General features: G+C 36.0%; 1 protein-coding gene across 10 annotated transcripts in view; it reads left to right on the top strand.

Annotated features, from left to right (window-relative positions):
- The window catches only part of LOC123513844 (myotubularin-related protein 13-like), a 186447-nt gene that overhangs the window by 91291 nt on the left and 78276 nt on the right, over window positions 1-16880 (top strand). For 6 of the 10 annotated variants that reach the window (XM_045271246.1, XM_045271254.1, XM_045271253.1 and 3 more), the window contains 7 exons: window positions 511-676; window positions 979-1109; window positions 2568-2677; window positions 5051-5246; window positions 5609-5745; window positions 5912-6093; window positions 6202-6395. In XM_045271246.1, coding sequence (XP_045127181.1) covers window positions 511-676; window positions 979-1109; window positions 2568-2677; window positions 5051-5246; window positions 5609-5745; window positions 5912-6093; window positions 6202-6395 — 1116 coding nt within the window. Of the gene's footprint in view, window positions 1-510; window positions 677-978; window positions 1110-2567; window positions 2678-2942; window positions 3036-5050; window positions 5247-5608; window positions 5746-5911; window positions 6094-6201; window positions 6396-16880 lie in introns of all 10 variants that reach the window. The other 4 variants (XM_045271245.1, XM_045271244.1, XM_045271251.1 and 1 more) reach the window with 1 other exon arrangement.

The following is a 16880-nucleotide window of genomic DNA, read 5'->3' on the forward strand; positions in this document are numbered from 1 at the left end:
ACTTCTTTTAAGAGGGTGGTTTTAAGACATTTATCTTTGGCTTTTGGCTAATTCTTTCAAATCTTTTTAGGGAACCTGCAGTTCCAGTGAGCCTTTTTTTTCTAATATATCATTGCCCTTGGCAGATTTCCCTCATATAAAAAAAAATGACATTAACAAAGTAGGGGTACTATTTTGGTTTCTCTTTTCTACAAATAGTCTAAGACAGTGATTCTTAATCTTTTTACTTTCATGCCTCCTCTAGGAATTTGTCTGTCTCTCCATGCCTCCTTTGCATCTATGAATACAATTCCCTCAAAGATTTTAAAGAAGAGGCGATACTTTTGCATTTTTCATAAACTCCCCACTACTTGACCATGCTCTCATTAAGAGAATGACAAATATAATCAGAGAAATTCCTGCTTTTTCCTAAGGGCTCATGCCCCTTTGGAAATTTTTTATTCCCCCCTACGGGGGCACACACCCTGGGTTAAAAACAACTGGTCTAAGATTTTCACTTCTAATTCACAGAAAAGCAGCGTGAGCTGGTGGAGCAGGAGGAGTCCACACTGTACTCACAGGCCATTCACTATGCCAACAGAATGGTGTATCTCAGGATACCCTTAGACATTAATGCAGCTGTTCACAGGCGAACCTACAATGAACGAGATAATGCCAGCAACAGCATAACAAACAGGTGACCTCTCCTGTTTTCTCCATCTTCCTTACACTATGCTTTATATTGGTATATCTCCCAAGGTAGTGGGTGTGGCAGAAAAGCTTCAACCTCTCCTTACAGTCATATCTTTCTTATTTTTTTCAAGTTTTATTCTAAACTCATATAATCCTTTTAGAGAAGTCCTCTTCTAAAGCATAGGATGGACTTGCCCTTAATTTTTTTAGTAATTGTGAATTAAAATAATTTCCTTGTAGTAAAGTTTGAAAAAAAGGCATTGTTAAAATTAAGATGAAGTTTTTATCAAATATTTCACATTCCAGTATGGCAGAGAGCGACAGTCTTGATGCGGAATCAGGGTTTGAAGACCAGGAGCAGAGTGACCGAGAGACAAGTGTAGTGCGCTTTGTGTCCAGGTTTGTGGACAAGGTGTGCACCGAAGGCAATGTCACAGGTAAGCTTTATCAAGACAGTTTATTTTAATTATTACAGGTTGATATAGTTAAAAATTTTACAGAAAAAAGGAATTGGCTTAGAATGAGCATTAAAAAAAAATGGGTGTAAAATTTGCTTTATAGTGATGAATTATTAAAACCTCAAGATTTATCAGTAAGGCATTTACAAGCCTTCACTTATAAAGAAATTAAACTATCAAATTAAGAAATCTTATTCATTTTTTTGTGGTTTTATTTAGTTTTCATGATATCATATGAAATTAAGTAATCTTACTATATATTTACCAGATAAGATGACTTTCAGATAAGACTATCCCTAAATTTTTGTTTGAGCTTAATGGTTTTAACTGATAGTTTTTTTTTTTTTTTTTAATGAGGGGAGAAGCCAGCCAAGGGCAACAAAATATAAAAAAAGGCCCAATTGAGTGTTGGTTTCCCTAAAAGAAAAGTAAAGAGTTAGCCAAAATTAAGGAACAAATGTTTTGATACCTCCCTCGTAAAAGTATAAGAAGATACCTTTTAAAAGTATAAGATGATACCTAAACTACCAAACAACTCAGACAGTAATATATAGATGGAGGGGAGAAGCCAGCCAAGGGCAACAAAATATAAAAAAAGGCCCAATTGAGTGTTGGTTTCCCTAAAAGAAAAGTAAAGAGTTAGCCAAAATTAAGGAACAAATGTTTTGATACCTCCCTCGTAAAAGTATAAGAAGATACCTTTTAAAAGTATAAGATGATACCTAAACTACCAAACAACTCAGACAGTAATATATAGATAGTCTATAAAATATCTTCTTCATTTTCAAGGGCAAATTAAACCTAGAATAAAATTTCAACCAGGTACTTTCATACATTTTCTTGAATAAGAATGAATAAATGAAGGTGTAAAATTATGGATAGGCAATGTGTGGTACAATAATTTTCCTAGACCTAACCAAACCCTAGCCTTGCAGTGCCACTGTGTAATTGGGCTGTCCATCAATCTTCTTTATATAATCTTTCTTTTGATTAGATACACCAACTTTTTTTCCAGTGTATTGACTTTCTTGCTATACAACATTGCAAACTGAAGAGAATCATCTCTTTTCAACAGTAGTACATTTCAGAGCATTTTTCAAAATGGATTTTTGTTTTATTGTTTAACTTCCTTAAATCATAATATAAAGTCAAAACAGTTCACATTAACATTACAGTAGTATCATGCATACAATTTTAAGATAATTGTTTTTATATATGGTGTACAGGAAGACATACTTTTTTGTATCTTTTGTAGGATGATTCAAGTGCAATCTTATATACCCCAAAAATATAAGGTATCTCTTTTGTGTGTGTAAGAATATAAAAGTTTTAAAAGTTTGACCTCTGAAGAAGTAGCAAAGATTCTATACTATTGATAGAGAACAAACATTTGATATTACTCTATTAAGGTGACACAAGGCATTTTTATCTCTGCAGAGGAGCACATAAAGTCACTTCATCAGATGATCCCTGGGGTGGTGGCCATGCATGTGGAGACCCTTGATGCTGTCTACAAGGAGTCCAAGAGGCTGCCACCAATTCAGAAGGTGAATATTGTGGTTATCACATTAAAGAAATTATATATGGAAAATATTATTTGGATTAATTTATTATTCCTAAATTTTAGTGCTATATTTGACCTTTTCTTTTGTTTGGTAAATATAATGCAGATGACTTGTTTTTACCAATTTGATTCACGTTAGGAAGAATTTGAAGTATTTTTCAGTCATTGAAGCAGTTTTTTCACTCAAAAATTGAATCTTGTGAGAGTTTTCAGCTCATCATTAACTTGATTGGCTTTGGTTCCCATAGTCAACAATATTCATCAGACGTGATGCATATAGACAAAGTGTAGATGGCACTTACGAGCCAGACCCCAGGTACACAGAGATTGTGTATGGCCAGGTGAGTTGTCAGGAGAGAGGCCATTTGTTTGCTTGGGCTGACCTGTGGGTTTCTGCGTGCCTCTGCTGGGGATGTTTGTGTGCCTGTGAAGTCTGTTATCCATACAGGCTCCTTTATGTGGAACTGTCATTCCTTACATAGTGTTTGAATATGTGATGTTCATTGATCATATGTTTGTCAGTTCTCGTAATTTTTTGTCTTAATGTCTTTTATGTTCTTTTAAGCAGTTTTCTTTTCATGATCTTCAGTCCTTGTTTGTTTTATAAATCTGCCATTAACACTTAAAAAATCCATCTGTTGTACCTTCCCATAACCCTACATCTAAAATTATGTGGTTCCAGGGTGATTTGTTTCCAGGTGAATTGTCCTTATATGTTCACCTTTAGGTATCCATCTCATGAATATTTATCCTTCAAATTTTTCATCCTTTAAATAAATTCATCCCCTGGTCTTTATTTTGGTCATGCAGGTTACAAAGATTTACAGGGTTGAAACAAATGTTTGTTGGTTCAATTTAACCTTGCAAAACTACAAAAACAAATAGTTCCAAATTTGTACTCTTCAGTATATGAACTATCACTGTTTGGAAAATGTCACGTGCACTTATATGATAGGAAAATACTTGTTGATCATCCTATTTATTCTATACCTAAGAAAAACAATGATGGGAGTGAGCAATACAGGCTATCTGAGACTCCTGCATATGTACTTCCTGGCCAGAAGATTCATGGTACTTTGAAAGGAGTGAAGAAAAGTGTGTATAAGCTATTTCATCCTAAGACTGCTGTAACTGTGAAGGTGAAGGTGAGAAAGGCTGTGTTAGAGTTGAAAGCTCATGGTTTTTCTGCAGAAGAAGCCTTGTGTGCTTTTGTCCTAATAATTTGCCAAAATTGGATTATGTGGCTTATGTGTTGTCCACTTCTACAATCTGCCACTGCGTGCATTAATGGAAACAAGATGTGCAATTGTCTCTTCCAGTTTTTCAGATTTGCAAAGGTTATGTTATTCTTGAAAAGTATACCAAATTAAAATGTTGATTAACATTTTTTTACGAATGATCCTGACATTGAGGATAAAAAACAATATTATTCTTTAATGTTTTGCCAGTCAGTTAATGGATTTTATTTACTATAATAGTCAGACAAGGAGTTGCTGTTGTTAACTGTAATGAGAAATCAGAGGTACAACCAAAAGGCTAGACAAGCTTTTGAAAATATATTGCTTCCATGCTTTAGCTTCCTTGCCAGTACAGGCTGTGTTGTACTACCTAGTTTTGGAGAGTTTATGGATAATCGTGTTACTTAGAAAACAAGTTATCTTAAGAAGCAGATAATTCAAGAAATAAATATTCAAAGGATGAATCAATCAAGATGATTTAAATTACTTAGGGGGAAATTAGCATCATGTTATGTGATATCCATAAACATGAGAATTGAAACAAAAAAGGAAAAAAATAAAACTTGTTTCATAGTACTACTTGACATTTGTTATGGTAGTGGTGTATTATAGAGAAAGATATAATTTGTTGAGAGAAATATTGTCCACTTTCAAACTGAAAGACAAATAAGTTGGCAATGATACAAAATGATTGTTTATAATGAAACAAGGAAAAGAGATAAGGAAATCATCATGTTTAAAAGCTCTGTAAGTGTCTGTATATCAGCCTTGTTCACACCTAATTGTGATCTTTTGGGCTACAAAGTCACAGATTCTCTATGCAGGCTTTGATCATGAAAGTTTTTCTACAACACTTTATCCACATTATTTTTTGGTTCTATAATTGTCAGCTATGTTTAGAACTCTAATTCAGTTATTACACTATCCTTTCAAAATACCAAATCCATCAATATATCTGTTCTCATCACCAAACTAATACATACCAATAATCATTGAACATTACCATTGTACAAGATTGTAAAGGTTGTGCATGGTTTCAATATTCCCAGTGTCCATCCCTCTCTTATTGATAGTACCTGAATAAGAAGCACAAGATAATTTCCACTGTTATGTTACAGCCCAAGATCCTGCTGCCCTCACTGGTGCCTGGAGAAGAGGTCATGTATGAGGGCTTGCGGGTTTACCTGCTACAAGATGGTCGGGAAGAGTCTACTGGTGGTCATGTTGGAGGTCCCATTCTGCTTCCAGCTGAAGGAGCACTCTTCCTCACTAACTACAGACTCATCTTCAAGGGTCTCCCCACTGACCCATATGGTTTGTAGCTCTTGTTTTGCTGCAGTGTTGAGTCAACAGTAGAAATATGATTCAATTCTTTTATAAACTACAAAAATTCCTAGTGTCTAGTAATGCTGTTTCTCTTGGTTACTTCGTGCAGTTTTCATGATCAGATTAAGGAGGCCTATGTAACAAGCATTATTAAGATTTTTGCATTATGTTGACTAGCAATCAATCTCTTTCATTTTGGAAAAGAGCTTTTTTGCCCTCTCATGGTATTAGTATGATGTGGCATGCTATGCCTTATTAGCTGCTAAAAAACATGATAGGTAAATATGAATAGATTTTATGTATCAGCTTCTATGTAATCCAGAGATCCTTAACTGTTTGTGTGCTTGCAGCATGTGAGCAGGTGGTGGTACGGTCAATGCCTGTCACATCCATCACTCGGGAGAAGAGGGTGCCAGCCAGTCAGCATCCAGGACCCATGGACCAGTGGCTTAATGAGGGGCTGCAGATCAGGTCCAACACTTTCCAGGCAAGATTTAGCTTATCTTATGTTTGCATTGTTTCATGTGCTTGTCCATCATACTGCCTGGAAAAGATAATTTAATGATCTTATCTTCAAATGCCATGTTTCCATTAGAGTTTCCTTTATTCATAATTGTAAAATTTCCCATCCTCATTCATTGATTTTTCTACAGCTCATCAAAGTGGCCTTTGATGAGGAAGTTCCCCAAGAAAGCATAGAGGCAATGAGAAAATTGATAAATCGGCTCCGCCATCCTCCAACTATTCTGCATCTGTTTGCCTTTGTGGGCCACTGCCATGTTCCTCAGACACCCAGCAGACAACAAAAAGACAAACCAGGCTATGGTACTCTCCGGTCAGTAATATTCCTTTGTGTGAAACTACCAAAGATTATCTATTAGCTATTTTTGTAGCATCATCATCTGCTATTCCCATCTTAAGATAGCTATTCTTTCATTATCAGTGGATTTGCTAAGAAGACTCTGATGAAGACAGCTAAGGCAGCAGGCCTCAAACCAAGCAAGGGTGGAAAGAGGCACAAGTATGTCTTTCCAAATAGCAGCAAATCCATGACTTCACCTGGCCGCATGAGCCTGGCACAGGTGCCCAACATGGACTTGAGCAATGAAGACTTGCCCCTTGATGATGACCTCTCTAGTAAGTGGCTTCAGCACTTGTCTCACTTTTATCCTATACTAACTTATTAACTGACTCATTTCTTTACAGCAGTTTCATGGGTGTTCCATTTATTGCAACTAAAGTAATGCAATCTCTCATTATGATATATATATATATATATATATATATATATATATATATATATATATATATATATATATATATATATATATATATACAGGGTGATTCACGAGTTTCTCTGGAAAATTTAACTGCTACAAGTTTACACAATTCTAAGCAGAAAATACTCTATAAGTATAGGTGTTTTCTGCAATGGTTAACATGTGGGAGGAATTTTAGATTTCAATCCAGACGGGAGGATAGCCACTAGCAAGCAGCTAGCCACCCCTTCGCGACCTTGAAACCACTTAGTTGCAAAGTTGCTGTTTTCTCTTAATTTTTACTAGCATTCTTTCAGTCTGAATTAAAGTTATTTATTTATTTTTTTATTATTATTATTATTATTATTATTATTATTATCAGGTGTGTTGCATTGTTATTCTCATGCGTGACAGGGATTGTGTTGAAATATTCTTGAAGACGTATTCAGTGTGGCGAGACATCTGTGCTAGGCTAGGCTACACTTGCAATGCCACACTACTGATCACACCAGTAACTGTTCAACAATATTCTTCTGTATTAGACTTTTTTTTTCCACACCACCTATGAGGTAAAAGTCAAGGTGCATTTTTTTTTAAGAGGTATCCATCATAATGCCATCGTACAATGTTTATAGCTGTCAATAATACTTTAGGTGTCCGCAAAGCCTATTCCATGAAAAAGTGGCATAGTTCCCTAGAACAATTGATCACATACTTGGTGATAATTAAAAAAAAAACTTTAATTCAGACTGAAAGAATGCTAGTAAAAATTAAGAGAAATCAGCAGCTTGGCAACTAAGTGGTTTCAAGGTCGCGAAGGGGTGGCGGGAGCTAGCTGCTTGCTAGTGGCTATCCTCCCGTCTGGATTGAAATCTAAAATTCCTCCCACATGTTAATCATTGCAGAAAACACCTATACTTATAGAGTATTTTCTGCTTAGAATTGTGTAAACTTGCAGTAGTTAAATTTTCCAGAGAAACTCGTGAATCACCCTGTATATATATATATATATATATATATATATATATATATATATATATATATATATATAAAGTAGAAATGTCAGTGTAAATTAAATTTGCTGTTTGATGGGAGAGTTTCAAGCATGTCAGTGCTCCTGTTAGGACCAAGAGGAGAAGTGTGATACCTGAATAAAGAAGGCATATCTATAACTACAGTAATAAAAGCTGCTGTGTGTTGTTGATATATGTACACTTTCTGCAAGAGAATGTTGTGGTCTCCTTTAGAATATAATCTTATTGATCTTATCCCAAAATTTTTTACACACACCACCATATAATGTATACCTTATTTGTTAGGGTCATATTAAAAGGAAATATGCAACTATGAAGACTTGCATTCATATTTTACTAATAAGGAGATGCTGTGAAAGGGAAATTTTACTACAGTAAAAATCCATTAATCTAAACACTGATAATTCAAATATCCCAGTAGTCCAGATTTTTAAAGTTGGAGTGAAAAATTGATTTACAGTCAGAATTAGGTCTCTGCTTGAATTTAAACCAGGCACCAGATGCATCCTAGCAGTGAGGGATGGAAGAAGTCACTTCTACCAACACTCCAATATCTAATGAGTCCATAACAATAATGAATTTCTATAAACAGATATGATGTTTGAATGACAGGAAAGTATTATGTATGTCCAGGATATTAAATACTTGCATGTGAGGAATCGCATTATTTTTTATAGTGAGTGGTGGGATAAATTGGTGTGGGTGATTATTACTCATGAGAAGAGAGCTTTTTGATTTGTTAGGTATGTTAAGTCTATTTGTGGTGCAAAAGACTTGAACTTGAAAGTTTATAAGAGGTTAGAGGATGCGTCTATGTTTTCATGTGTGCATGTGAGTGTAACGTCATTTGCGTAGGAAGCTATGGTCAGTTTTCAATTTCATCCAACAAATGACTGTCTCATGTGGCTTATGTTTTTTTCTGGCGAGACATGTAATATCCTGTAACCCAACCCAACCTCGACCTGACAATACAAAAAAAAAAAAAAAAATGAGGGTAAAAAAAAGACTACTACGTAAAACAAATTGACGTAGCAAAGTGTTGGCAATGTTGCAAACCAATAACACAGCAGCAGCAGCCACTGCTGCCATCAAAGGTGTAATTTATGTATTTTACGAGATTTTGTGTGTGGTTTTGATTTCCAACCTTTTTTACAAACTCAATTTAATGTTTCTGCACCCAAAAAAACTAGATTTTTCATAGATTTCTGAAGATTATTGGTTGATAAGAGGTAGGTATAAGTTAAAAGTCATAATTTGAAAACTGTTAATTAGCAATAGGAATGATGTTAAATATCAATCAATTCACTACTTGTCTCACCAGAGAAACAAGCAGTGTGATAAAATTGTTATATATGTGCAACAAAAAATTGTCAAAAATTATATGGAGGTCCTAGTGTGGTGGAATTTATCAGGTGTATATCCTGATAATCCAATGAAACTATTAATCCACCACACCCCTGGTCCCCTGCTTGTCAGATAAACAAATTTTTGCTATACATCAACATTGAATGTTGGAATCAAAACAAAGATTTATAGGTGATAGAATAAGAGTGACTGTGCTGCTGAGGAGGTAATAAAAAATATGAATTGAATTTTAAAAAAGTGAATAGATAAATAAAATTGAAGATTTGAGATGCAGAAATATATTGTTGAATGCAACAAAATGTGGTGCTACTGTGAAAAAAGGAAGGGATTACAGAACAGTGAGGAAGAAGGGAGACATATGAAAAAAGATACCTACCACAAATAAGTGTACCAGTTAATGAAGATAAAAAAAGAAAAAAAAACAGTATAAAATAGATAGAAGGAATAGAAAGAAGAAGGTAAATGATTTTTTCTCTTAATTTTTTTTATTTTGTGGAATAAATTTTATATAATCTTTTGTTTCATATGATTATGGTTTTTCCCTCCAGCATCTCTCCAACTTTAGTTTACTCCTACTTTCTTCCTTGTTCTGTTTACTTACCTGTACAGTGTTGGATAAAGACACCGAGTTTTTCCCTTCTTTATCTTACTTCTATCCATATATGCCCTATGCTCTTTCCAAATATTTCCAAGTTTGTGTATCTTTCCTGATTTTTTTTTTCTTTTCATTTGCCATGTCTATTATAAAAATTGGTTTTGAAAATCTCACATGAAGGCCTCGTGTTTCATTAGTTTTATTTCTTTTTTTCTTTTTTGATAAATCTTCAATTATATCTTACTCTACTCCATTTATCACATGTGGAGACTATTTTTTCATATGATACATGGATGACATCTCCCTTAGAATTATTTAAATGAGACAAGACATTCACAAAGACATTTAGAAGAAATCCCTCACATCTGTGCTTCCTGGCCTCTAGAGGGAGAGAAGACTTGATCCACACTGGAGGAGTGTCAGTGGTTCAATATATCAGTACTACTTCTATTACTACTGTTTCTACTACAAAGCAGCTTCTATTACTTTCAATGTCATAACAATTTAATTACACCCTCATTTCAAGTTTTGCACTTGCTTGGTTTCATAAGTACACCACTCAACTCACAGTATTGAAAGCTGAAAAATGCTTACGGTTGGATTCTTAAACACTACCTTCCACGTTCGTCACTTGAAGGTTACTGTCCGGGAGAAATCAGTATTCTTAAGAGTGAACACTACCTTCCTGCAGCCAGGCAGGATTTACCTTCAGTGGGAAGGTGATCCAAGACCCATTACCTTTGCATAAATTTGCCTAAATACCTACTATTATTAGATTTTTGTGAACTAATTGATTTTAGAAACATAAAAATATATAGGTTATCATTCAAATAGTCTACTTTACAAAAGTTATGATTGGAACCAAACCCAGTAAGTAGGAACAACAACTATCAACAAACATCACCACCACTGCCAGCTTCAGTCACCACATCTCCATCTCCCAAGTTTTCTATCAGATTTCTACTGAGCTTAAGACCAGTTGCATGTCTTTATTGCTTGATAAGTACCCATTTATGTAGATAGCTGGTGGACTGCCCTCTTCCTATAGCCTACATAGCTGAAGGTGGCAATTCTCCTGTGTTAACGTCACTATACGACCATCTGTGCTTTTATTTAGAAACATTTTTCCTGGCTCACCAAGTCTACTAATAAATCATGCTCTGCAGCAATAATAGGGCTGGTTCTTTTTGTAAAATTTTCTAAGTTGCCTGTGGTGAAATGGTGAGGCAGCATGGTCTGTACTGGTCAAGTCAGGACTGCGTGTCTGGCAGCTGAGGTGATGGTAAACAAACACTGCTACCAACTACCACCAAAGTATACTCAATGTTTATTTCGTTAGATGCATTAAAAATAAATGTATGAATATGGGATAATATTCCTGGTATATGATATCATGCCACAAATCACGTTTAATTAATAATTTTATAATTTCCCGGACAAGAGATATGCGCAAGTTTACCAACACAATACCTCTGTTACCTTCGAGACCGAAGGGAGTGAGGAAGGGAGGACACTATTGAAGAATAGGACTACTGCAAAGGCTGCATCGCTGTGTAGCCTTCGTGGAAGGTGGAAGATACTGTTTAAGAATCTGGCCGTAATATGTTCCAACTTGTTGAAAAGTTGACTTCTGTCTCACCCCAACCCCATGCACTTTACTCCTTTATCAAAATACATACCTTTAAATTGATGGTTGTGTTGCAGTTTCAATGAATAATGCTTTTGGGAACACTTTATTAGAAAGGAGAAAAGAGAAAAAAAACTAAGAAAATTTACATTTCATGCAGGGGTCCAACCTCTGGTGCACTGTTAAGTGGCATTGCTAACTGAAATACATGAAAGATTAACAATGACAGGTAGATATAACCATAAAAGAAAACAACAGAAATTGTGTTCATTGTACAAAAAGTATTTTGTAAAGCATTAGCAGGGGAAAGGGAGATGAGTAAAGTTGCCAGAAGTTTATTATCATTGTGCATATATACATGACAGGAAAAGACATGAGTTACCACAAAAGAATTTATTTCCTATCATATGGCATGCTCAGCCTTCATAATGCTGTGTGATGTCCTTCCATACCTTTCCTTCAACTCTGAGGGTGAAATATTATGAAGAGATCTATCAACATAATATAACCTTTCAAACAAGTATCCTCCTCTTCTTCAATGACACTCTACTGTTCCCCTCTTCTACTCTGAAGATCTTTAGTCTGTCCTTTACTTATAATCTAAACTGGAAACTCCACATTTCTTCCCTAGCTAAAACAGATATGAAGTTTGGCATTCTGAGTCATTTCTGCCAGTTGTTCTTATCCCCCCCACCCTTTAGGGAGGTGGTGGCGTAGTGGATAAAGTAGAAAGTGTGGGATTGGGCAGACGTCCAAGCATAGGTTTGAATCCCACCACATACCGCTCTGAAGTTATGCCATTTGTCGAGTGGTTTAAAGTTACTTACATGTTACCATGATACCCAAGTTCTAGGTGGTTACTCCTAAGGTGATTCGCTTGGGTGGTGATATGGGCCCTAATATGGGTACTGCTATAAGTAAAATTGCCTGCACCACTAATGGGTGGAAGCTTAACAGCGCTTCCCACATATACTATGTAGGCCATAAAAAAAAAAAAGTCTTCTGCTAAGTCTATACATGGGCCTTATCTACCCATGTATGGAGTACTCTTTGTATGCATGTTGGGGTTCCATTCATACTGTTTTATTAGATAGGATGGAAGCAAAAGCTTTTTGTCTTATCAATTCCTCTCCTCTTGTAGTGGTGTGGATACCACTGGTCCACATTGTAGAAGGTGTGGCCAAACAAGGCATAGGTAGTCAGGATCTATTAAAGAAAAGGTTGTTACAAAGTCACAAGGTGGATCGAACGGGAGTATGTGAGTGCAGGCTGGCTGCAGGCCCACGACTGAGGGATGCCACGAGTGAGTGGAAATAGCGTGGTGTGTGGGAAACAGAGGCGTAATATTTATGAACTATACTAACAAATGACTATATATAAGAATGTTATAATAATAACAACATAGTATGAAATTAATGACATAATGATACAAAGTAAATGTGTGTGGTATAAGCACCATCAAACTCCAACATATTATCAGCCGTTTTCTCATTGCCGCAATATTGCACGTCTTGCTATTTTTTACCACAATTTTTGTGCTAACTGCTCTTCTAATCTTACTGCATGGTTCCTCTCCTCCAATGGCCTCACTGCAGAAGACTTTCTTCTTTCTCTCATTCCTAATCTGTCCACTCCCTAATGCAGGAGTTAATCAGTACTCTTAATCATTCATTCCTTTCTCTGGTAAACTCTGAAAATCCTTACTTGCTTAAGATGGAAGTTTCAAAACATTTGTCCTATTCTCATGACTAACACTTTCAGCCATGTTCAGGTAGTGGCACCTAAGTGGGCCTTTTTGTTTAGTTGTTTTTGTTGCCCTTCGCTAGTTCTCCCCTCTTACACTAAAAAAAATGTACTTACTGTAACTCTATGGGAACCACCTCAGCTCTTTTCCATTCTACTGGTACTATTCCATTTTCTATTGAGCATTTTATGATGTTGTATATAGGACTTGCTAGTTCTTCCCTACATTCTTTCAGTATTTTGCCTGAGACTTCATCCGGTCCCATTGCCTTCTCTTCATCCAGTTCCTTCTTTAACTCTTTTATTTCAAGCTTGGTTACTTTAATATCTTTCATATAGACTGTCTCTCTATTACCCTGTGGCCTTTCAAATTTGGATTCCTTAGTAAAGACCTCCTGGAATTTATTATTTAATAGTTCTGCCATACTTTTTGGGTCTTCCACCATCCCATTCTCTCCTTTTAACCTTTCTATTATTTCTTTTTGCCTAATTTTTCGATTTATGATTCTGTATAACAATTTTGGTTGCTCCTTACATTTTTCAACAATGTCCTTTTCAAAGTTCTTTTCCTCTTCCTTCCTCACCTTAACATATTCATTTCTTGCTGCCTTGAAGTTTCCCTTATTTACTGGATTTCTATTTTTCCTCCACCTTTTCCATGCTCCATCTCTTTTCTCCTTTGCCCTAGCACACCTTGTGTGTGCGTGTATTTACCTATTTGTATTTACCTATTTGTGTATTACAGGGCCCAAGCTAAGCTCTCTGTGTCCTGTCTCCTTGTCCATTCCTGTCATATCTCTCTTTCATCTGATTGACACACACTGCATCAACGACATGACTGCTCAGTTTATTCCAATTATCAATGCTACGATGCGGGAAACTGTATTTTCTCAGGTCATTTAGACAGATGTCCTTTATTATCTTTTTTCCATGTCCTCGGAGATGATTACTTGTGGTCACCTTTATCAACTCTCTATCCAGTATGTCAATCTTGTTCACCAATTTATACATAGTTATCATGTCTCCTCTTGTTTTTCTCTCTTCTAATGTGGTCAGCCCCATCTTCCTCAGTCTTTCCTCATAGTCTAACTCCCTGAGTCCTGGTACCATCCTTGTTGCCAGCCTTTGTACCCTTTCTACTTTTTTCACATTTTTCTTCATATGCGGTGACCAGACACATGATGCATATTCTAGCTGGGGTCTTATTAAGGTACATAATATCTTCTTCATCATTCCTTCATCTATGTAGTGGAATGCAAGGCCAATATTTTGAAGCATGTTGTATGTTTTCCCAAAAATCTTGTTAATGTGTTTCTCCGGTGACAAAGTGTTTTGCACGGTTACTCCTAAGTCTTTCTCCTCATTGGTCTCTTTAATTTTATCATCACCCAGCCTGTAATCCCTGTTTGGTCTGTATCTACTTCTTCCCATTTTCATAACATGGGTCTTGTCTATATTAAATTCCATCTGCCACTCCATACTCCACTCATATATTTTATCAAGATCTTCCTGTAACTTGTTACAATCTTCCACATTCTTTACTCTCCTCATAATTTTAGTATCGTCCGCAAACATGTTCATATAATTATCAATTCCTACTGGCATATCATTAACATAAATCAAAAACATGATGGGACCCAGCACTGACCCATGTGGAACTCCACTGGTTACTTTCTTCACTCGGACTTCCTTCCTCTCATCTCTGTTCTCATTTCTCTTCCCATTAAGTAATTTTCCATCCATTTTGCTAGTTTATCCTTTACTCCGCCAGTCATCTTTAGTTTCCACATCAGTCTATTGTGTGGTACTTTATCAAAGGCCTTTCTCAAGTCCAGGTAGATAGCATCCATCCATCCCTCTCTATGTTGTAGTATGTCAGTCACTCTTGAATAAAAACATAATAAATTGGATACACACGATCTTCCTTTTCTGAAACCAAACTGCCTTTCACTCAGAATGTTTTCACTTTCTAGATACTCACTCCACTTAGCTTTAATTACATACCTTGCACAATATACTAGTCAACGATACTGGTCTATAATTTAGCGGTTCCATTCTACTACCATTCTTATATATAGGCACAATGTCAGCTCTTTTCCACTCTTTCGGGACTAATCCTGTTCATATGGAGGTTTCCACAATATCAAATACGGGGTTCAACAATTGATCCTTAAATTCATTTAGCAATCTCCCAGATATGCCATCAGGCCCCATTGATTTATTAATATCCAGATTGCTTATAATTTTCCTTACATCTTCCTTAGTAAGCATGATGTCCTGCATTTGCTTTATTTCCGTAGGCCTTCCTCCCATAAAATGCTCCTCCTTTGTAAACACTTTGCAAAAGTTGTCGTTCAAAATTTCAGCTATATCTCCAGCATCTTCATATACTTCTTCCCCATTTTTTACCTTTTCTATTGCCTCCCTTTTATTTAGTTTCCCATTTATGAATTTGTAAAACATTTTTGGGTCACTATCACAGTTTTCCATCACCCTCTGTTCATATTCCTTCAATGCTGTTCTGTGTGTGTGTATTTACCTAGTTGTAGTTTTACAGGGCCTGGGCTTTATGCTCGTGTGGTCCCGTCTCCATATCTACACATATCCAATTTTTCTTTAAAACTATGTACAATCTTTGCTGATACCACTTCCTCACTCAAACTGTTCCAAGTCTCAACACATCTTTATGGAAACTAAATTTTTAACATCTCTCAGACATCGTCCCTTCCTTAGTTTCTTACTATGCGATCTTGTGCTTCTAAAGTCATATTCTTCTCTCAGGATCAGTTTCTCATTATCCACTTCATCCATTCCGTTTATCAATTTATAAACTTGTATCAGATCCCCTCTCTCTCTTCTCTGCTCCAAGGTTGGTAGATCCATTGCCTTTAGTCTCTCCTCATATGCTATCCCTTTAAATTCTGGAACCATTCTTGTAGCCATTTTTGTAGTCTCTAATTTTCTTATGTGTTTCTTTTTATGGGAGTCCACACAACTCCTGCATATTCCAATCTAGGTCTTATTTTAGTACTTATCAATTTCTTCATCATTTCCTTGTCCATATAGTGAAATGCTACTCCAATATTCCTTAGCAAATTATACGTCTCTCTGAAAATTCTATCAATATGGCTAACCGGTTGATTATTTTCTTCCATTGTCACTCCCAAGTCCTTTTCCTTTTTTACTTTTTCTAGTTCTACTCCATCTCCCATCTTATAGATTCCCACTGGTCGTCTTTCACTTTTTCCCATTTCCATGACATGGCTTTTGTCCACATTGAATTCCATCTCCCATTTTTTGCTCCATTTCCAGATCTTGTTTAAGTCTTCCTGTAGTATTTCACAATCCTCTTTTGTTTAATGACTCTGCACAGTTTCGCATCGTCCACAAACAGATTTATGTAGCTGTTCACTCCCTCTGGCATGTCATTTATATATACGAGAAAAAGTATTGGTGCCAATACTGACCCTGTGGCACTCCGCTGTCTACTGTTCTCCACTTGGACTTCATATCTTTAACTATCGTCCTTATTTCTCTCCCCCTTAAGTAATTCTTCATCCATCTCAATGTGCTTCCTTTTAAGCCACCCTTCTCCTCTAACTTCCATAGTAATCTTTCATGTGGCACTTTATCAAAAGCCTTTTTTAGATCTAAATAAATACAGTCAATCCATCCCTCTCTCTCTTGTACTTTATCAACTATTCTAGAGTAGAAACTCAATAAATTTGTCACACATGACCGACCTTTTCTAAAACCAAATTGGCTATTTGATAATATTTTTTTGTCTTCAAGAAACTTGATCCATTGCTTCTTTATTACTTTTTCACACATCTTGCATATTACACTAGTTAGTGATACCGGCCTGTAATTTAAAGGTTCTTCCTTCCTTCCGCTCTTATATATGGGAACCACCTCAGCTCTTTTCCACTCCACTGGCACTGTTCCATTTTCTATTGAGCATTTTATGATGTTGTATATTGGACTTGCTAGTTCTTCCCT

This window comes from Portunus trituberculatus, chromosome 37 (genome assembly GCF_017591435.1).
Source record: "Portunus trituberculatus isolate SZX2019 chromosome 37, ASM1759143v1, whole genome shotgun sequence".
NCBI classification, from domain to species: Eukaryota; Metazoa; Arthropoda; class Malacostraca; order Decapoda; family Portunidae; genus Portunus; species Portunus trituberculatus.